The sequence below is a fragment of the Gavialis gangeticus genome, unplaced genomic scaffold (genome assembly GCF_001723915.1).
Source record: "Gavialis gangeticus isolate Ggan-Ray unplaced genomic scaffold, GavGan_comp1, whole genome shotgun sequence".
Lineage (NCBI taxonomy): Eukaryota > Metazoa > Chordata > Crocodylia > Gavialidae > Gavialis > Gavialis gangeticus.
Window position 1 is genome coordinate 28,464,164 of NW_017729001.1, and position 21,778 is coordinate 28,485,941.

At 56.9% G+C, this 21,778-nt stretch overlaps 1 protein-coding gene across 1 annotated transcript in view; it reads right to left on the reverse strand.

Moving 5' to 3' along the window:
• Window positions 1–412: 412 nt before the first annotated feature.
• Window positions 413–21,778, reverse strand: part of HIP1R (huntingtin interacting protein 1 related) — a 47,751-nt gene continuing 26,385 nt past the window's right edge. Inside the window, exons 7-32 of the mRNA XM_019507168.1 lie at window positions 21,404–21,465; window positions 19,795–19,935; window positions 18,131–18,188; window positions 17,937–18,012; window positions 17,172–17,309; window positions 16,633–16,691; window positions 16,477–16,549; window positions 15,713–15,896; window positions 15,289–15,377; window positions 14,777–14,893; window positions 14,430–14,531; window positions 13,026–13,220; window positions 11,485–11,632; window positions 11,193–11,279; window positions 10,722–10,829; window positions 10,358–10,494; window positions 8,779–8,889; window positions 7,719–7,777; window positions 7,426–7,456; window positions 7,281–7,343; window positions 3,999–4,099; window positions 3,351–3,456; window positions 2,536–2,659; window positions 2,329–2,390; window positions 1,634–1,837; window positions 413–1,148 (exon numbers count right to left, since the gene is read on the reverse strand). Of these exons, the coding sequence (XP_019362713.1) occupies window positions 1,101–1,148; window positions 1,634–1,837; window positions 2,329–2,390; window positions 2,536–2,659; window positions 3,351–3,456; window positions 3,999–4,099; window positions 7,281–7,343; window positions 7,426–7,456; window positions 7,719–7,777; window positions 8,779–8,889; window positions 10,358–10,494; window positions 10,722–10,829; window positions 11,193–11,279; window positions 11,485–11,632; window positions 13,026–13,220; window positions 14,430–14,531; window positions 14,777–14,893; window positions 15,289–15,377; window positions 15,713–15,896; window positions 16,477–16,549; window positions 16,633–16,691; window positions 17,172–17,309; window positions 17,937–18,012; window positions 18,131–18,188; window positions 19,795–19,935; window positions 21,404–21,465 (2,683 nt within the window). The 3' untranslated portion in view covers window positions 413–1,100. The remainder of the gene's footprint in view (window positions 1,149–1,633; window positions 1,838–2,328; window positions 2,391–2,535; window positions 2,660–3,350; window positions 3,457–3,998; window positions 4,100–7,280; window positions 7,344–7,425; window positions 7,457–7,718; window positions 7,778–8,778; window positions 8,890–10,357; window positions 10,495–10,721; window positions 10,830–11,192; window positions 11,280–11,484; window positions 11,633–13,025; window positions 13,221–14,429; window positions 14,532–14,776; window positions 14,894–15,288; window positions 15,378–15,712; window positions 15,897–16,476; window positions 16,550–16,632; window positions 16,692–17,171; window positions 17,310–17,936; window positions 18,013–18,130; window positions 18,189–19,794; window positions 19,936–21,403; window positions 21,466–21,778) is intronic.

Genomic DNA, 21,778 nt, shown 5'->3' on the forward strand with positions numbered 1-21,778 from the left:
CCCCCCCCCCCCTTTTTTTTTTAACCTGGTGTGGGCAATAAAGCCTAAAGATACGGGTTGGGATTGGGTACAGATCAGGCCAGTTCTGGGGATAGGTCCCTCTTGTACATGCAATCTCTAAATCACCTGTCAGTGGAGCACGTGCATCTTCTCTGCAGTGCAGCAGTCTCCATCACAGCAGCAGTGAAGGAGTGGCAGAGAAGGGCCAGTGAAATGCCACGGACCAGGGGGCAGCAGGAAGTCACCAAGTGCCAGGCGAGGGTACAACTTGGTCAGCTGCAGGTAAGGCATTGCACTGCACTGAAGCTACTGAAGGAAGTAGGGGCACGTAAATCCTACTGCAAATCTACAGCAGTAAGTGCAAAGACTCTGCGGCTGCTCCGCTGACAGGACAAGGTGCATGGAGTCATGCTGGTTGTGATTTGCAGCTGTCTAGTTTTTATTTAAAATGTCTTAATCTTGTATCTTTATTGACAGTGGGGGCACACCAGTTGCTCCCTCCACTTGGAAGCCCCCCTCCCTAAGACCATTAAAAACACGAGGTGTATAAAGGCAAGGAGCCCCTTGGCAAGAGCCGACCCCACACACAGATGCTTCCCTTCCACCTGCAGGGCTGTAGAAAACACAAGTTGGGAGAAGATCAGTCTCCTGGAGTACAAACACTTCACATTGTCTGGAAAGGGCTGGAATAGGAGGCCCGGAGTTAACGGCCCTGTCTATTGCTGATGAGAGAGTTGGGCCAAAGCACGTTGCCACAACGGCTTCTCAGCCTCGCTGCAGCAACAGTGGAAACCCAAGCAGCAGGTAGGGTAGAGATCGCATGGGTCACACGAGGCAGTGAGTGGCGAGGTCTGGCTGACACAGGTGTGCCAGCCTGAAGGCCACGAGAGCACTGATCTGCTCTGCGTGTGTTTGGACCGCAGAGGTAAGCCACAGAGAAAGGCACCGCGGTCTGGGGAGTGAGGCCCCGACTTCCCTGACAGAGGGAAGCTCTTGCCTGCACCGTCAGACCCTGCCAGGACAGTGTGCAGCAGGGCGGAGGCGAAGCCGATGGCCTGTTTCTCATCCTCCTGTAGTGTTCGCACAGCCGCTGTGCTGTCCTAGAAGTTTATCACTCGAGCCTCGTAGATGGTGTCATCTGGGTCCAGCTGCAAGAGGAGGGAGGGGAAAGGACAGTTTTGTGGGTCATGGGTGCTGCCATATCACTCCTAAGGAAGACTGTGAGGTCCAGGTGTGCCTCATGTGCTGCTCCTTCCCTGCCCCTTCTAAAAGCAGTTGTGTGAGCCCATCCAGGAGCAGTGACAGCTAAGGGACCAAGTGATGCACCCCAGTGGCTTCCACAGATCCCTGTGGGGTGCAACTGGATGCTATGTGTTGGGGCTGCCCTTCTTCTGCAGTCAGGCACTGGCTCCTGCCTGCTCTCTTGGGGTAAGGCCCAGCATAAACTTGCCGAGGTGCGTGATGGACCTGGGATGAGGTAAGTGAGGACATCCTCAAAGGCAAGTCTGCCATCTTCCTGCTACCACATTAAGTAGCAGTGCCTCAGTCCCCCACTGCAGACTGCGGGTGAAGGCACCCCTGCTGTCCAGCGGGACAAGCCAGTGCTTTGCAATGGCAGGGAAAGGACCAGTACCTTGCCGTCCTGTTTGAGCGGGCGGGCTGGCTTCTGAGCCAGTGGTGGCTTCTTCAGGATGCTGCGCCTGGGAGCCGAGGCTGGCTTGGCCTCACCGCTGTCTGTGTCGTCGTACACCCCGGCCAGCGCATAGTGCTTCTTCCGCAGCTCCCCAAGGCGAATGCGCTCATTCTCCAGCATCTTCTCCAGCTCCAGCACCTTTACCTGTGCAATGGCAAACCCGGGACCCTCCCTGAAACCAGAGCTGAGGGTGTGGGCAGCTGTGATTCCATCTAGGTGTTGTGAAGGAGGTACGGGACTGCGATGCAACCCAGCTGTGGTTACACTGCAAACCCCCAGAACAGAAGAGCAATGCACATGGCTAAGTTGTCCCAGGACCAACCTGCAGGGGGGCAATGACTGCAGGAGGTGAGGTGGGGACTAAGGAGATGTGTGGCTTGCACAGAGGCTGCTCAGAAATACATGCATGGCTCTCAGCTGAATACACTTGCTCTTGGAGAGCGACAGCTTGCCTGGGCAGTGACTGCTGGCATTCAGATGGCAGGGGTGTGTACGGGTCCAGAATTGGGCCATAAACCTTTGCAGTGGGGACCTGCTAGCTGTATGGCTATGGGCTCTAAATCCACAGTGTAGCCAGATGCTGCGTACATGAGAGGACCCTGGCTGCGACCACCTCCACAAGGTGGGTGACGTACCTGAGTCTCCATCTCTTCCTTCTTTAGCTTGATGAGTGACATGCCAGAGAAATCCATGGTATCTGTTGAAAAGAGGGTGGGAGGGTTTTTGCCTACAGCACGAAGCTCATGTGACGTGGGCCATGCCTCCTGCCATGTGCCAGCGACCTGGGGCTGGCCCTCAGACAGTCCTGTGGGGACAGGCCGGAGGAACCCGAATGGTCTCACCTTTGTCCTCAATCTGCTCTTGGCCCGACTTGGTGGAAGCCACGACATTGGCAGCCATCTCGTTGACACTGCGGGAGCACTCTTGCAGCCTGGCCAGGTTCCTGCTGTTCTTGTCAGCCTTGACCTGCCGGGAGTGAGGACTGAGTGGTTCTCAGGTACGTGGGGGGTACAGATGGGGCTCTCGTGTGGATAGGGGAGGGCGCTTGGAGCCAGCGAGCGTGAACCCATGCCAGCTAAGGGGGTGCCGGGGTCGTGCATGGGTGCTGAGAGCAACTTTGCAGTTGTGTGGTGTCACCTCCAAGGGCTTTGCCTGGCAGGGGGAATCCTGTCCTGCATGCACAAATGCTTTCCATGCAGTAGGGCTTGGACCCTAGGAAGCATGATGGGCTGGAAGAGCCCCATGTCCCTTCCTCTTGGTTGCCAAGGCCAGCAGCATGGTGGGATTGCTACAGCTACCATGTACCTGCTGCAGGGAGTGAAACAATTCCCAGTGGCTCTAGGCAGTCTCTCTCTCCCGTTTAAATGGCAGGGCACAGGGCAGTGTGACCTCAAGGTCTGATCCCCACGCATGAACCGTGACTACTTGCAAATCCCCCCTCCGCTCTGGACAAAACCTGTATCCTAGGAGCTGGGATCGTTGTGCCTGCCTTATGTCTGTTTGCGTGTGTTGCCTACAGCGCCTTTTGGAAGCGAAGGGTGACCTACACACCCATGGCTGGGTGCTGTTCCTTCACCTCCCCCCACCAGGGGAATGGGGAAACGTCTCGTTGGCTTGCACTGCCCGGGCTCATGTACATTGCTCTGCTGAAGATTACCTTGGAGGCCGCCACCAGCTGGGCTGTGCTGGCTGCAATCTCATGGGAGCAGACAATGAGCTCTTCATATTTGCCTGTGTGCAGGACCACGCGATCTGCAGATTCCCTGCAGGGCAAATGGAGAGTGGGGACGGGTTAGGGAAGGGCGACGTGGGCAAAGGAAAGCAGGAAAATGTGATGCTGCCAGCTGCGTAGCTTGTGCCGGTGCCTCACAAAGGCCTGCAGGCCCCTGAAGCCACAAGTGTGCATGGGGGCAGCTCCCAGGAGCTCGTTATCCCCGTGCCCCGCAGACTGGAGTGTGACGAGGGCATCTTGTTCACGGCCAGAGAGCAGCAGCATTGCCGGGGGCCAAACGGCAACAGGGATCCAGCGCTGGTCTGGGCTGAGATGTGCATGTGGCTCAGCTGGCTCTGTGCGTGGCCATGTGCCCATCATAGATTTCATAGACATTCGGGCTGGAAGGGACCTTGTAAGATTGGGTCCAGCCCCCTGCCCCAGGGGCAGGAAGTCAGCTGAGGTCAAAGGATCCAGGCCTGGACTGCATCCTCTGATGGGCACGGCTGCCCCGGGGGGCACAGAGGAGGTGCTGCTGGTGGGCCGGAGCCCGGGAGCTCCACAACAAGAGCTGGAAGTGTGGCAGAGACTTACACGAGCTGCGTGGCCCCCCAGCCCACGGCTTTGGAGGCAGAGATCAGGCCCTCGGTCCAGCGGGAGTTCTTGGCGTAAAATTCCTGGCTGGTTGCTGCTCCCTAGTGGTGCGAGACGGTTAGACACATGGTTAAAGTGGCTGTGAGTCACGTATAGGTCTTGGGTTAAGAACAATTTACTCCTCTAGCACAGGCCAAAACTCACATGCGGGAGGGGGGGGAAACTGAACCCGTAACAACACCGTGGGCTAAAAGCTGGAGTGTCGCCCGTCTCGAGTATGTGAAAAACGAAACGGGTGGAAGGCCGTAATCTGACTGTCCACTGGAACGCATCAGCAACCTGCCAATGCATTGTGGAAAAGTCTTCCTGAACTGTGGGGACCTGGAGGATTCAGTAATTTTTCCTACAGTTCATACACATTAGGGCTGGAAGGGCCCTTGGAAGATCACTGAGTCCTGCCTCCTGTCCCAGTAAGGTAAAAGGGTTTGTGCAATGCCTTGTTCCCAGTGTCAGTCGTGATGAGCAGTAAATGCTAAAAGCGGTGCGTGGGCTGCTGCTGCCCAAAGGAAGGGCTGTGGGCATGTGGGTGTCGTTTAAAGTTAAACCGCAGCAGAATTGGTCTGTTTTGTGGGTGGTCTAAAAGCATGAGGCTGGGTTTTTGGGGTCTGTGCTATACATCCAGTAGACATACTGGCACCTGGGCTGAAATGGTAGTGACTAGTTAATAGCAAAGCCTTCTAGCCTGAGAGCAAATATTTGGACAAGGCTGCGTGCAGTGGCTGCAGAAGAAAAGCCGGCCAAGCAAAGGTGCCGAGGTGTTGGGTGAGGGGTGGTGAATGGTTTGGGTGTAACCAGGTACAAGATATTGGGTGCCCTTGGGGATAGTGCCAGAATAGTGCAATGCATGAGGTGTAAGAAATCCTAATGGGAGCAATGGAAATATTTCCTTTATTTTAAAACATGCATTGTAATCATGGGCCCCTGTGTTGTATCTGCTGCAGCAATAAATGCCAGGTAGGAAATCTAAAACCGTTTCTCACCCGTTCTACTGAATGGCTGTACCTGCCATTGTAATCATTCCCTTTCTCCTAAGGGTGCAGAGTGTGTGTGTGCCTGTATTAAACGATGTTTAATCCCTTGGGATGAATCTGTCAAAACCATGTTGTATATGCATGTAGTGACTGGGTTGTAGAAGGAGCCATTACATAGCACACAATACTGGGTAGTTAGGATAAGGGTAACTAGGCAGTAAGTTATTAGGTAAGGATGGTTAAGAGGCTGTGGGAAGGGGATCAGGGAAACGGTGCAATGCTTATGTCAGTATTGGCTTGGTGACTGTAAATGGAGAGGGAAGGTGACTGTAATGCGGCAAAAGCCTCATGTTTGTTTTATGGGGTGTGATGTGAATAAAGCGCAAGGTGTTTTACTCCTATCTGAATGTCGTGGTGCATAATATGCAATGCATGGGCACCTGCTCTCAAGTCAAGTGTACTGGGGATGTGAAAGGCAAATGTATGTTCATCTATGGAAGAATCGTGTCATTTCTGGCCATTTCACAGTCTTTCTGTGAGAGCTGGCTCAGCCCATGGCTGTTTCTGCTGCAAACTCGAAGGAGGGCACTTGGTGGCTGAAAGCTCTCCCAAGCCTGCGGCTGGTCCAGTAAAAGAGGTCACAGAAAACCCTTGCACCCTGTATGCTTCCTGGACCATCCCAGCTACAAGCCCACTCCAACCCTACTGGGTCATTCTTGGTCCCCCTTTTTTAAAGCTTGTTTTCGTCCTATAACAAGGATGTTAACTGAATCTTGCATACGCCTCGGGCCCTGGAAAAATGTTAATAAATGTGTATGTGTGCACCTGGCCTGGGGTTTAGAGACCTCTGCGGTATCTTCCTCTCCTGTCCCCCTAGAGTTTGTGCAGAAGGCAGGGCAGGATGGTACCCTAGAAGGGCACCTGGAAAGGCAGATGTGGTCTTAGGTGATAGACTGCTTTGTCAGATGCTGTGAAGGGACCTTAGAAGCCCCTTCCTAGCATCTGATGAAGCAGGGTGGTGTCTAAGGCCACTTAGGAGAAAATGAGATCTGTGGGCTGCAAGTTTTAGTAGTAACAACGGGTGGCACAGGATGAAGGCTGTCGCCTATGAAAGGCCAAGGCCCTCGGAACAGCGTAGCCTGTAGCTCATCATTTTGTCCTATTTGTGGCCTAAAGTAGAGGTAAGCAAGTGGAGAGCAGCTAAAGGGATGGTAGGGACTGTTTTTGGGCATAGATCCGTCTATGGGCTATGTGACAGTCCTCTGTACGTGCATGGGTTTGTGACAGTAATGAGCACACTGAAGTGGTTGCCTAAGTTGTCTGAGCTAGCTTATGCAGGAACGCTGTGTGTTATGGCATGTTCACTAAGAGGCCCAAGCCCTGCATGGTGTCAAATAAGTGGCAAAATGTGTTGTAAGTGGCAGCTGAGATTGCAGGGTAGTGTTTCTCCTCCTATCGGAAGGAGGCTTCACCCACCTTCCAGACATCCCCTGCCTTGCCTCCATGTGGAACAGGCGGTGGAGTCTCCATCCTTGGAGGTTTTGAAGACCCAGGTAGACGAAGCCTGGGCTGGGATGATGTAAGTGGGGCTGGTCCTGCTTTGAGCAGGGGGTTGGACTAGATGTGACCTCCCAAGGTCCTTCAACCCCCATTTTCTATAAGAAGACAAGGCAGAGGATGTTTGGGAGGTGGGTGGAGTTGGTGTGTGGAGACTGCAGCACATGCAACTGCACCGGGGACTTCTTTTGAAAGTAGACATGGGTCTCTCAACTATGGCAGCTGGGTTGTGAAGCCTAGGTACGGCAGCGTGACTTGATCTGAGGGAAGCCAACGTGAAGGTCAAAGATAAGTGCATGCAGTAGTTGTAGCTGCATCGCAGTGACTTAGCAGGAGTCTGAGCTAAAGCATAGGTTGTAACTGGGGAGCAATGTGAGGAGCTGAACTGAAGGCTGGAGGCTTTTCAGTAATGTAGCGGAAGGGGACCCTAGCAGGTGTCCCACCAGTGCAACATTTCAGAAGAGCAGCACTGTGTCATGGTAAAGGTTTTGAGGGAATGAGCTGAGAAGACTACTGCTTCCCGCACTGTTTGCACTAGATGGCTTTTGGTCCCTTAGTTTTTGGAGCTGCGTTGCTATTTAGGTAGGTGGGTTTCTTGCTTGTGACTGTTAACTCAGACCCTTGTGGAACGAGTCACTGGAGAAGACATTTACAAGTTTGCTGCCAGCTTGTCAGGTGGAAGCACAAGCCTTACCCTGCCGCTCTCCACAATCTCCTTTTGCAGCTGGGTAGAGGTCAGCACCAGGAGCCGGATGGCCTGCAAGGGCAGAGATCGACTGTTACCCTCGCTGCCAGGGAGGCTGGGCCCCCCAGGCGAGGATCACAGGCTGCAAACTCACCTTCATGAGGTCCGTGCAGGAGTTTAAGATTCTGTCAAAAAGAGGAGAAACCAGTTAGCAGTGCCTAGACCGCCGCAGCCCCAGCCTGTCAAACGGCCTGGGAGCACGCGCCCCTGCCGGTACTGCCTGAGCCAGCAGCACTGGGCACGTTTTACACTGCAGGGAGGTCTGTGCTGTTAAAAGCAGAGGCCTGTGTGCCCTTTTCTTGAAGCCGCTTCACATCCCCTGCCTTGGCTGTGAGCTAGCTTTGGCCATTACTGTAGGCTTGGCCCGGGCTGTTGCTTCTCACTCACCTTTCGTTCACCTCCAGTTTAACACCAGAGCTCTTGCTTCTGGCCTGGTTCATCATATCCTGTTTGAAGAGAGACGCACACTGGTGAGCTGAGGATGACTGGTTACAAGAGAGCGAGTCCCCGACCTGAGGCTGGCAGCCTGCTTGGTAGCTTTGCTGCGCTGCATTTTACCTTCAGCCCCTGCCCCGTGGGGAAGCATCTTGCCCCTTTACATTACATCACACGGAGCAGGGCCACCTGAGGCTCCTTTGCTAGTCCTGACCTCTGCTAGCCCAGCCACGCGTGTGCCCATGAGCACAGCTGTGTGCCTGCACGCTACCTGGGTGCAGGACTGGTGCTTCCCAGCCACACAGGGACGCAGGATCAGTGCAGCCAGACTAAGTCACACGTAGGCACTTCGGTTGCATCCTACCCCTCACACCATGCTTACAAAAAAACACCAGCTCTCTCACCATTAAGCCTGTTTGTTTCCTGTGCTCCTTGGCCTAGTGCGAGGGCACTCTGTCCCTCCCACTCGTGCAGGGGCGCCTCTTTGCAGTGACGTCTTCCTCATACCAGAAACCAAACCCAGAGCCACGTCTGCTTGTTAACAGCCTGGCTCACGGGGTGCCCTCGCTCTGCAGCTCATACTGCGCAGGAAGCCCGAACTGCCAGACGTCAGCTTCCTGTGCAGGCTTCAGTTCAGACTTTAGTCAACTGGGAGCGGTGGGGGCATAACTCAGTATTGAGCTAACAACCAACTTATCAGCTTAATTTCCACTTTTCCCCTCTAACTGCTCCCCCTTTCTCATTCATTTCTGCTTCTTGCGTAGCCGTCACATTGCAGCCCTCCAGCCTCTCCACAGTCTCAGGCCCCCGCAGGGCTGCAGTTTTCTCAGCTGCCCCCTCACACCTTCCTGGGTCCCTCGTGCTCCTTTTGGGGGCGAGAGACGGCGCCGCTGTGAGTTCACTCCTCACCTCCGACCCCCCAAACGCACAAGGAGGGAGGTTGTATGTGAAGGAGAAAACTAACACCTGCCACTGCAAGCTGGTGCACGCGGACACCGGCGTCCCATCTCACCTCTATCCTCCTGACGGCATCTTCGATCGCCGCCGAGGTGGAGGCCATTTCCTTCTCGACTGCATCGCCCAGCTCTTCCTGCTTGATGTCCAGGCTCTTGGGTCTCAGCTCCTGCAATGGCAAAGGAGGCCCAATGCTCAGTCCGGGGTGCTCCAGCACCGCAGAGGCCAGGCACTCGGGCACAAAGCTGACCGGTCCTGACAGTGGCACTGGGGGCAACTTTTCCTGCCACGTGAGGCTTTGGCCTCCCAGACCTATCGTGCTGCCGGTCTCCTACCCTGCTCCAAGGACTTTCAAGCAGACCCAGAAGTGTTTGCAAAGGGACATCAACTCACCCCTTTTCTTAAACCTTTTCCCAGCTGCCTCCAGCGCACAGACACCAAAGCAACCTCCCTGCCCTGGGCATGCCCAAGCCCCCAGCATTGCAGGGAGCTCCTTGCACTGCATGTTACAGGCTGGACGTGCTGCTTGCATGCACAGCCAAGCAGTCCAGGATGGCCTTAAACCTGCCCCCACACCCGAGATCTGCCAGGAACGATATCGGGAGCCTGACAACACCCCTGTTTCAGCGTGGCAATGCCCCTATGGTCCCACCTGGCCCAGTAATCATTGGGCACAGCTCAGCAAGTACTGCCCCTACCCTGCCGACACATGCATCTTGCTGTGGTAGCTAACCACCTCTCTAGCTAGGGGGGCAGGAAATGCTGCCCCAGATGATTTAGAGCATGGGATGGACCAAGGGGGTTCCTGCAGAAAAGGACCTGGGGGTGACAGTGGACAATAAGCTGAATATGCATCAACAGTGCCCTCGGTGTGAAGAAGGCGTGTTGCCAGCAGATCAAGGGAAGTGATTATTCCCTTTATTTGGCACTGGTGAGCCCACACCTGGAGCACTGTGTCCCATTTTGGCTGATTTTTCCCTGTCCGCGCCCCGCACATCGGTAATGCAGCCTGGCTCACACCGCTCACTAGAGCGGAGCAGACTGCTGCGATTCTGCCCGGAGCGGTACCGGGACAGAGCTGGGCACAAGGGACCTGCCGGCACTTGCCCATGCGTGCTCCTGCCGGCACCGCCTCACTGCAGTCTACCCAGTCCAGGACCTCGCTCTCACCACCCCCACCTGGCACCTGCCTTCCTGTCCTCTTGGTTTCCCATGCCCTACTTCAACAAAGCTGCCATTCACGCACACCCTGCCGAGGGATCAGCTTTCCCATCCTGCCTTTCCTTTCAGGGAGCCATCGGGTCGTTGCCATCACACCCGTCCGCCCAGACAACAGCACCAGCCGAGCGACGTAGGGCTCCTGCTTGTTGCCAACCCCTCGCCTCCCCCAGCACAACCCAGGAGCTTTCCATCTCCTTCTCCCCACCCCACAGCACCCTCAGAGCCAGGAAAACATTTGGCTACCAAGCAACACGGCCCTCGGGGACATCCAGGGAGACAGAGCCTCGTTGATGCTACCCATGAGCTGCCACCCAGGGGGACGGGAGGGGTGCCCCTGCACGACATGCCCACATCCCTGCCCTAGCCCCTACAGCTGAGTGCCCCAGTTCGGGTGCCTCAGGGCATCTCATCCCCACCTGGCCCAGCTGGAGGACGCCCTGCAGCGTCCTCCTCACGTCTGCTGTGTCCGCCTGCCTCAGCGACTGCCGGTCCTTCAGCTCACTCAGGTAGTCCAGGCCGCGCTGCCCACAGTCCCTGCAGGCGTCCGTCAGCTCTGCCAGCACACAAACAGCGCGTTTTGCTGCCACCGGTCCCTGCCCACCACCTTCTCGCTCCTCTGAGCAAGAGGGGGCAGCAGCCGAGGGGCACAACACCCCGTGCCCAGCACCGTCGTGGGCAAGGAACAGGCCGTCTGGAGGCAGCGAGGGAATCCCACACGTGGGCATGGCCAGGCCCGCGATGCAGCTCATCCCTCCCTCGCCCGCGCCATTTGCTACTCACTGTCGGCGTGGTCCGTGGGCGCCGTGTGCGACGTAGCGCTGCCGCTGACGATGGTGTCTGCTGTCAGGTGCGCAAACTGGGCCAGGGCCCCCACCAAGCCAGCGGCGTCTGTCCAGATGAAGAGACAGGGCACCTGCTGCAGCCCGTGCAGGGGAGACTGGCTTTTGCCCCCACCCAGCCCAGCCCAGAGAAGCGTCTCCTGCCTCAGTTGCCCCCCCTGCTATCAGTTGCTCTTGCCTCAGCATCACGAGCACCGGCCAGCGTGGCTGGCCCCTCTGTCGCACGTGCCATTATGTGCATCTGCCTTCTTGTGGCCCACCCTGTTAGCGCTCCTGTTCCCTCGCCATGCACTGCACCGGCTTTGCAGGCAAGCGAATCGCACCACAAGCAGGTAGAGGCAACTGCCTGATCTTTCCGACAGACTCTCCCTAGCACCGGGACTTGCAGTGCCACTGCCACCAGGGACCTCACCTGTCATGGTGACCAGGTACTGCGCATGCCCATTCTCCAAGGTGTTCACAGACTCCAGCGCTGCCTGAGCTCGACTGACAAGATAATCTGCAAGGACACAAAGGTCCAGGTGAGGGCCTTGCATGCAGGGACAGGGATGTCAGCAGGAGACGGGGCACAGGGGAGGCTACAAACCGGCCCTGCTCCCCATGTGGTCAGGACAAAAATGCTAGTGGCTGCCTGCTGTAACCACCTGCTGCCTCTCCCCGGGTTCCCCCATGGCCCGTGCCTGTCCCCGAAGCGAGCCCTGTACCTGGGGAGCCAGTGCATCGGACGTGCAGGGGGTCGTCTAGCTTAGCCACCGCATCCCGGATGATTTTCTCTGCCTCTTGCACTGTCCCCTGCAGGATGCCAAACTGGTCATCCAGCAGCTTCTGCCGCAGGCTCTGCTCCTGGCTCTCCTGTGGGGTTCAGGCAAAGAGTTGCACGCTGTGGGTCTTGTGATTCCCACCAGCAGGAATCCCTTTGCTGGTGAGGATGGAGCATGCACGAGCCCTGCTGTTGTGCGGCTCTTATTCAGCACTGGTGAGGCCACATCTGGAGTCCTGTGTCCAGTTTTGGGCCCCCCCACTACATAAAGGATGTGGATAAATTGGGGAGAATCTAGCAGAGGGTAATGAAAATGGTTGGGGGCTGGGGGACATGATTTCTGAGGAGAGGCTGAGGGAACCGGGCTTATCTAGTCTGCAGAAGAGAAGACTTGGGGGATTTAATAGCAGCCTTCAACTACCTGCAGCGGGGCTCAAAAGAGGATGGAGCTGGGCTGTTCTCAGTGGTGGCAGATGACACAACAAGGAGCAATGGGCTCGAGTTGCAGCAAGGGAAGTTTAGATATTAGGAAAAACTCTTTCCCTAGGAGGGTGGTGAAGCACTGGAACAGGTTACCCACAGAGGTTGTGGAGTCTCCATCCTTGGAGGTTTTTAGGACCCAAATAAGCAAAGTCTTGGCTGGGATGATGTAGCTGGGGCTGGTGCTGCTCTGGACTAGATGTGACCTCCTGAGGTCCCTTCCAGCCTGAATTTTCTATGATTCTGCGAACAGGCTGCACAACCCGCACTGAGGCGGCGGCGGTAGGCAAACGACCAAGGCAACACAACTGGCTCAAAGTCATTGCAACCACACCTTGATGCCAGCCAGCTTGGGCACCTCCACCATGTAGCTGCCCGCCTTCCCTGCTCTGGGGTGGCCAGAGCCAGCTGCTACAAGCCACAGCCCTGCTACACGATGGGCCAGGGCTGGGTCAGAGGGGAGGGTCTCAGTGACCAGAAAAGCATGGCAAGAAAAGGGCGACTGGGTCATAATCGGGTGGTGCCAGAGGTGCAGCGAGGCAGCAGGACGCACGGGACCAGCAGTGCCAGTGTCATTGTGCAGATGCAGCAGCACTGTTTTTGTGCCCCCTCCCCTACAACAGTGCCCAGGACAGCTGCCCCGGTCACCTCGCCACACCTGGTCTCTCCATACCCGATGGCCAAAGTACTGTTGGTCAGGAAAAGAAGCCAGGAGTCCTGGCTCCTAGTTCCCTGCTTCTCCCCCATCACAGAGGGAGGAACATTGATGTGATTTGCATCCACCGATACTGAAAAGAGGCTGCTTCACCACATGCAAACATTTCAGTGCAAGGTCTTTCCGGTCACGCAGTCTCCAAGGGGAAAGGGAGCTCCTCAGTCATCAGCCAGCACCACGCGAGTCCGACATAACAAGAACTTTCCCTGCCCGCGCCTCGCTTCAGACCCTTCAAAGGCAGGAACGAGATGCCCCGCAAGCGACACCAGGGCTCTCTCCCCAGTCGCTACCTTGTCCACCAGCTTCCCCCGCAGCTCCCCGATCTCCTTCGCGCTCTTCTCAGCCTCCCGGTGCCACAGCAGCTCCTTCTCCTCGATCAGGCCCTTTGTGGACAGCAGCTCCTGCTCCTGCTCGCTCGCCGCCTTCCTCAGCGAGTCCTTCTCGGCGTGCAGAGCCTCCAGCCGCGAGCTCAGCTCGGAGCCCGTCTGCGGAGAGGGAAGCAGCAGCATGTCACACCGCACCACCTACACCCTTGGGACAAGCCCACTGGGCCAGACCACAGGTCCAGCTTGCCCAGACTTGTGCCCCTCATGCCTGTGTGCAGTAGCTACTGCTGCCCCTTTCCTCCAAGAATTTGTCCAACCCTTTTGTGAATCTGCCCACGCTGTCAGCACCCACCACGTCTGGTGACAACGCATCCCACACATTAATGACACGCTGGGTGCAAATGAACTTCCTTGTGTTAGTTTTAAACTGACTGCTTACTCATTTCACTGCGTCACCTCTAGTTCTGGTGAGAGAGCGCGAGTCAATAATACATTCCTCTCCACTTTCCCTTCACCATTCAGTACTTTGTAAACCCTTACCATGTTCCCCCTTCAGCACCTCTTTTCCAAACTGAATAAGCCTGGCCTCTATAGTGTCTGCTCATATGGAAGTCCCTTCGTGCCGCTCATCATCCTTGTTGCCCTTCTCTGGACCTGCTCTAGTTCTCCTATCTCCTTTCTGAGATGCGGGGATGGGATTCAAGGTGTGGATGCACCATGGATTTGAAAAGGGGCATGACAATACTTTCCATTTTGTTTACAGTTCCCTTCTCAATAATCCCTAATGTTTTGTTTGCTTTTTCACCCCACTGCACCGCACCGCAAACTTCCTCCAACCCCTCCTACGGGAGGCTGGCGGAGAGAGCCTGCACACACCTGGCTCCTCCACTATCCCAGATGCCCGGCCTCAAGATTACAAGGGACTTTCCAGGGCTGTCCTGGGGGCACCAGGCCCATCCAGACACCCTGAGACCCTACACCTCCCACCCCACCGAACTCCTCCCCTGCTTGCTGAGGTTTCCAAGGGTGTCTTTGGGAAACACTCCTCCAGCTGCCACCCGCAGCGCTGCTGTGGCGACTCCCCTACCCTGTCAGGATTCAGGGCTTCGTGCTGCTCCAGCCCTGTCGCAGGACATAAAGGGACTGGGAGAGGAGAACAAAGGGGCTCAACTCCCTGCACAGGTGCCACATCATCCCCCACCTGCCCCGTGCGGGACCATGCGCTGGGAGAACCTGCTTCGACGGCAGTGAGAGCAGCAGGGAGATCTCCTCATGCCGGGATGGGACGGCCTGGCACCCTGACACCAACCTTGGCTGCTCTATGAACCCATCCCTGCCATCCGCTGTATGTGGCACTACGGCACCTACCTCCTTGGAGTGGCTGAGAGACTGCTGCGCCTGCATCAGCTCCTCCTTCTTGGTCTCCAGCTCTCTCTTCAGCTGCTCCATCTGCAGGGTCTGGTCCTCCAGCTGCAGGGACACATGGATGCAGCAGCATTAGCTGGTCCCTAGCAGCACCCTAAAACTACCCGGTGCTGCCTCTGCCCCCGCTCGGACCCTGGGAAGGTCACATGCAGGGTGCCACGGTCCAGCTACTGAACGACACGCAAGCCTGCGCTTCCTTGAGGCCCCTGCTGATGTCTGCCACCCTCCCCGAGGCCCCATGCAGTGTTCCCAGGTCTGCGGGGAAGCAGAACAGCCTCCTGGCCACGCACCTTCATCTCTGCCTCCCGCTTGACCTGCTCGATCTGGAAGGCCAGTTGCTCCTTGACGCGCGCCACCTCCTCCTGGCTCTGCTGCGTGACCGTCAGCTGCTTGGCTGTGTCTGCGTTCTGGAGCGAGAGAGGGGGTGGGAGAGGCTATCGACACCTCACGGGGACATAAACCTGCCTGCGGAGAGCCTCTGGGCACAAGTCCATTTCCTGGCCCGTTCAGGCTGACTGATCCACGCTTCCCTTTCTACAGGTCGTTGAGGCCTCAACCTCTTTACCGAGCTGAATGAGGCTCCGCATGCACCTTTCTGATCGAGGGCATATCCTTAATTGCAAATAAGATGCCCGGGCAAAGCGAGAGACACCCTCCGGCCAGATCTAAAGTGAGCATGAGGGACAGCGCCTACAGCGAGGATCAGGATGGAGACCAGGTCCAGGACAGGCAGGGCAAGGCCGCAAGTGCAGAGACCGGAGGGAGAACAACAGCCAGCCTGGCCTCTCCAGGCCCAGCATACCTTTCTCAGGAGCTCAGCATGCGTGTTGATGAGCTCGCTGTGCTTCTCCTTCAGCTTGGTGTAGCGGATCTCGGTGGCACCGGCCTTCTCTGAAACGCACACAAACCTCCCAGCGTCAGCCCCACCAAGCAGCTCCTCAGCGCCAGGTGCTGCCCAGCACCAGACGGAGATGGGGGACACTGAACAGGAGGCATGGGGCCCGGCTGCTGCACGTGGGGTCAGCCTGCCCCGGCTTCTGGCTCTGGGATTTCCCGTTGGTGCTTTGCACCACGAGAATGGCTGCAGCACCAAGCCCTGCCGGGCTGACTGTGTTCAGCCGTGCTGTACATGGGTGGGTGAAATGTACCCCACGCGGAGACAGACCCAGCAGACAGCCCACGTGTCAGCAGCCCCCTCCCCACCCACAGCCCCTGACGGCACCTACTTTCAGCCTCGATGTACAGCCTCTGCGTTCGGTCACTCTCCAGCTTGGCCTTCTGCAGCCTCTCCAGCTCGTCCCGCAGCTGCTCGTTGTCCACCAACGCTTTCTGCTTCTGCTTCCGCTGCTCCTCCACTTCACCCTCCAGGCTGTTGACCTGGGCCTTGAGCTGCGCAATGTACCGCTGCGCCTGGGGATGCCAAGACACACAGACCCTGAGGCATGCACGGCCCAGGCATCGCACCATAGAGCCTGGCATGGCACCAGCTCTGGCAACAAACCGCTTTCAGGCACATGCCAGGGCTTCTGCTGACCCTGCCAGGAACCTCACATGTGTAGCAGGCCTGCGTGCAGCCTGTGCGAGGGGGCTCTGGGGAGACCTAATCTTCCCAGCACCTGCTGTCACAGTCTCTCCTGCTTTAATACTGTCATTTCAGTTCCTCTTTCCTCGGGGCTTGGTTTTCCTCCACTGACATACGCTAGTTACCATCCAGTTCAGCCCCTCTGGGGTTTAGGTGCCTGTACGTACACACACACGCACGCACGCACGCACACCTGCTCTCTTTCTGCCCCCACCGTGCCCGCCGCATCCCCCGTGTCAGGCCCAGTCCCTGGAGCTCCAGCTGGCAATCTCAAAAAGGTCTGTCCCTAATGAAGTCATATATCTGGCATCATCTTTCTCCTCCAACTGTCCCTACAAAAGGCCTCACACCCTGGATGAAAGCCTCTGCTGAATGTGGGGAGCAGGGTACCCCAACACAGGGCCTCACCTCCAGTTTAATCTTCTCCAGCTCCATGCGCAGGGCTTCCACTTCCCTCTTCAGGTTTTCTATCTGGAGATCCCTGGGGATGGGAGAGGAAGACTTGTGACTGGCCCGGAGAACGGCAGCTCCCAGCCAGACCCGGCCAGTGTTGCTCCCCCTCACCTGTCATCCCGGATACCGTTGGGGGGCCCGAATGTCTGCTCGAATATGTCCGACGTGACCTACAGGGGACCAGGCAATGGACAGCATTAGCCCTTTGCTGGCTCCTCGCCAGGGTCTGGCCTGACTAAGCCCAAATGCCCCTCAACAGGCGATATCCCAAATAATCAGAGACCGCCTGGTCAGCATGATTTCAGCCACAGCTGACAACGGCTCCCACCAAGCCTGGGGGGACCTGCGCCCCCACCGCACTAGATACGAGGTGCAGCAGTGCGCAGCCTTGGCTATCAGCAGCTTGCCAGAGCGGACTGCTTTGCTCCCAGCTGTGCTGTGTGGGAGGGGAGACAATGTCCGGCCTGGCAATGTCCCTGAAGGACGGACGTGGCTAAAAGCGAAGGACTCAGCCTTCACCACCAGCACAACACGAAGTGGGAGATGGAAGAGCACGTGACTTGCATCGGCTCCTTTTGCGGGTGACTTCCCGGCCCTGGAGGCCTTGCGGTGACCCATGGTGGTCCGGCCTGAGCACCCCAGGCTCCCACCTGTGGCTCCGCCGCAGAGCCCGTGTTGATCTCAATCAGGTTCTCCGGTTCCTCATCCTCAGGGGCCTCCTCCGGGATGACCACCACGGGCTTCACGTGCTCCGCCAGCGCCGAGGCCCGCAGGAAGTTAGGGGGGCTCTGTTGGGACACGGCACGCTTTGGTGAGGGTCACACACACGGTGCGGCACCCCTGCCTTCTCCCCATCCCTTGCACCGGTGCTTCTGCAGCTTGTGGCAATGGGGGAATCTCAGGCGATGGGCCCCAACTGCCAGCCTCCTCAATGGAGGAACTTGAGGACCAGGTAAGCAGATGCTGAAAGAGGACGTGGCCTCAGTGATGGGAGCTACTGCTTATGGCGTGGCATCTGGAATGAGAAATCCTGGAGTGAAAGCTCCCTTCCTGCCAATACTGGCTGCCTGTTGCATGGCGCTTCCCACTGAAAAGCACGGGAGCATCGAGATACACTTCTGATGTCCTGCCCCATCGTGGCCATGTGACCTGACTGTGGTATGGAGCTGGCAGCCACTAGCCAGGTGCCCCAAGGTGCACTGCCCACTGGTCTCTACCTGTGGAGCCCTGGACATCCACAGGGCAGCATTTGCTCAGCACTGGGACCTCCTCTACAGCACCCTATGTCCCATGTTCCCCATCCCCAGGGTCTCTGGGGTAGGCAGCAGAGTGTGCATTGATGCAGGGGGCACAGTGCCAGAGGCTGCCACTGCCATGTCACGTTGCCATTACCAGGGAAGCAAAGCCAACAGTACCTCTGGCAGCCGGGGGATCTGGATGAGGCGCTTGAAGTACAGCATGTCTGAGGCCCTTTTAAAGAAGCTTTTGAGGCTGGGAGCAGGGGGGAAAAAAGCAAAGCAGGTGTTACTGTGGGGCAGCAAGCACCCCCCTAACCCAAACCCCACATTCCCTACGGCCCAAAGGCTACGGCTGGGATGTCCTTCCTTACCTGCGGAACTGCTCGTGGAAGCGATCGCGGTGGCCTTGCAGCGTGTCGGCTGGCAGACCTGCAGGAGTCAAGGGGACGGGGGATGATGAACCCCAAGCCACAAACCCAGGGAATGCCACCCGTGTCCCATCCTTCGACAGCATGCACTGCCCAAGCAGAGCTGGGCAGACAGAAATGGTCTGGTCCAGCCACAATGAAGAGCGCTGCACAATCACACCGCACCTGCCCTTGTGCAGGGCTCCAACACTTGAACAGTGACTGTTCGTGACAGCGGCAGCCACAGTTGGACCCAACCTGACCTGCCGTGCGTCAGGTGAGAGAGATCTGGGAATCCTGGTGTGCCTGACCCCCGAGGCAGGTGCTACGGGGGCCGTGTTTATGCAACAAGGCTTTCCTGTGTTTATGCAACAAGTCACTACCAGGCACCTGGAGCATTCTGCCTTCTCCCTCAGGATATTTGCTTTCAGGAGGTTTGCCCGTAAACGTCTCATTTGGAAAACAAGTATCAGAGGGGGCAGGGGAGATGGACAGCTGCCTCTGAGTCACCCTGGACCTGATCCCAAGGGGCAGGGATGGGTCCTAGGGAATGCAGGGATCCCAAGGGGCAGAGAAGGGGTCCTAGGAAAGTGCTCTGTCTGCCCTGTGCTTGGCAAAATGACAGCTCTCTGGGGAGCTCAGTGGCAGCAATGCCAGCAGCTCGCAGCTGGCAAGCAGGGCATGTGTCATCAGAGTCCTCTCTGCGTGCAGCCAAGCTGATAACCCTGCAGATCAACAGGAAGCACCCACCCTGCATGCAAAAACCACATGGGTCACACAGCGCTGCAGTGACAGGTGCTCGGGTTACACTTTAACTTTTACAGCCCCAACTGCAGCTGCCACCCTGGCCAACCTGAATCCTGATGGCTTGAGCTCCTCCATCAAGAGGAACATGGAGCTCCGCCCTCCAACCCAGCACGGGGCCTCAGCAAGAGACCCCCACCACTGAGCGAAGCAGCTGCAAAATGCAGCATCTGGAGTGATGCCCAGGGCTCATGTTCGTCACCCTGATGCCCCGGCACTCAATGGTGCGGATGGGAAGCCAAGCACTGAGGCTCAGCAGTGCACGGGGGGGGGGGAACTGCACAGGAGCACCGATCTCCCATACCCAACCACCTGTGCACACTGAGGCCCTCTCCATCCTGTACCCATCTCTAAATGCAGCACTGTGCATCAGGCTATCATGATCAGGGTCATTTAGTGCCAGAACCTGGCTATAAACCATGCAGCAGACTCCCTGTAAGTGAAATCTAGATGACAGTGGTGGAGCGTTTGTCCTGAGATGCCCGGGTGGCAAGAAAATGCATTACATAGACTGCAAAGGGCCATTAGCTGGGATCCATCAGTCTGGCTTGCTGACTCCATGACTCCCCACCTGTTGCCAGCTGCATCCCTGCAGAAAACCTCCAGCCTAAATATTAAGCCACAGAGACCCTTGAGCTCAGAAAGGCTGAAGAGCCCGAACGTGCATCTCAGTGCTGCTCAGCAGAGGGGTCCATGCACTGAGTCAGCTCACCTTACAGGCATCACGCCATTGCACATTGCACACTACCGGCTGCCCCTAGGAAGGGCTTTACCCCTTGTATGCTCCACCCTCTCCATGGGTGACATGGCCAGGGGAGACTCACATGAGTGCAGCTTGAACAGGAGCTTGACAGTGTAATGGTAGAGATGGCTGCAGTCCTGGATCGCCTGGATGAGCGGGGCTAGGCGGCACTGCACGGCTGACATCTGTGACACAGCCATGGAGGTGTTGAGCTGCCTGAAGACTGGGGAAGAAGAGGAGGCAGGCAGCGGGTTATGGCTTAGCACCGGCTCTGCAGACAGACGATTCCCGGCAGGCGGCCTGGGGTTCCCTTTCAGGTAGGATCTCACTGAACTACACAGGGATTCATGCTCCCACCAAAGGAAGGGCAGCTTCCCAATCACGGCGCTGGGCAGATCACAGCCCTAATCCTACCCCTGCTCTCTGGGAAGATGCACGGCACCGGCGGATGAGATGTGCTCACATGCAGCTTGAACCCAGGGTCAGGTTCTGCCACGTGTGATTACAGCATGACGTGCTGCAGCTCCGCTTCCCAGCACAGTCCCAGACGAGAAAGACGCAGGCTTGCAGCCAACGCGACAAGCCAGCCTGCTGGTAACCCATCTCCCTGGACCCCACGCTGCCTGGGACCTGACAGCCTCTGTTTGCTCAGCTTGCCCTTGGGCAGAGCGGTGGTTGGAACCGAGGCAGTAAAGCTTTATGATTAACAGGAAAGTACATGGTGTTGCCCACAGGCTGCCTGGAGACATGGGATGAATTTGGACACAGGCAAGCCTGGTACAGTGGCACCAGGCAAGGGAGAGGGAGGCTGAGATCCTCCTGGGATCTTACTGCTGATCGCTGCCAGCTGCAAACTATCCCTCAAGGGACTGGAGGGCACCTACCACACTGGGCCTTTGGGCTCAGAAGAGTTGTGACCGACTGCGGGGGGGCAGAGACGAGGTATCTGCCTGGGTTTCCAGGAGAGGAATGGGTACCCTCCTGACCAGTATGGACACACTAAGCGTTTGCCTCCTGCTCCCTCCCTGGTAGGATGACAACTACCATTTCGTACTGACAACTGCTCTACTCCCTTGCAGAATCACTGGGTCTTTACCCTCTATCTCTGGGGAGAAAGCAAAGGGCCCAAGTGTTTCAGTTCCTCTGGCCCTGCAGCCTGTGACGAGCGTGACTGCTTTGCAAGCCCCATCCTGGCTGACCGTCCCTGCTGGGGAACGGCTGGTGTCTGCACCATCGCTTCTTGGAGAGTGACACAAGGGCAGTGCACAGCAGCAGCCCCAGTACGAGCCCTTCAGATCTCAAAGAGGACGTTTCAGAGAGAAAACTGAATATTTATAAGGGAGCATCCTCGATTCTGTTCCCCAGTTTATGGGATTAGGGCTTCACATAACGTCTGCCATTCACATCTTCATGTCGACGGGAACATGCATCTCTCTGCTCAATGCTGCACTTGAACTGCCACTGTTCAAAGCCAATGCAGGTTTGCTAATGGCCTTTCCAGAAGGGCCTGCTTAGTCTGCTCGGTCTATGAGCAAGCAAAGCTGGTAGCTGCTCTAGAAACCAAAGCGCCTTGTTTCTTAGAGAGTGATCGACTAGAGCTCGGCAGGGACAAGACTTGGGTTAAGGGGCGATGGCTTAGCCACCTGGCGTACAGGGAACACAAAGAAACCAGGAGGGAAGGGGCTACTCACCTGACTCGGAGAGCTTGAGTTCACAGTCCATGTAATCGAACATCTCGACTGTGAGCTGAAAGCTGCAAAAGAGCAAAAGCGTCACTTCACAGCCAGGCTGGCATTGCTTCAGAAAGGCTCAACAAAAGAGATGCCAGCATATTGCGGTCTGGTACCGCAGACCCTTGGTACGCTTAGTCCTTCTGATTGCTACCCCGGCTGTTTGCTTCTCACCAGAAGCACGTAGTACCAGCGAGAACCCACGGGCTGAGAAACCTGCCGTCATCAGAGAAGAAAGGCTGACGACGGTCATCCCCAACTACTACAGCTCAATGATGGCTGAGCCCCTATGCTGGGGGCACATGGAGAGGAGGGATGACTGGGGGGTATCTTCCC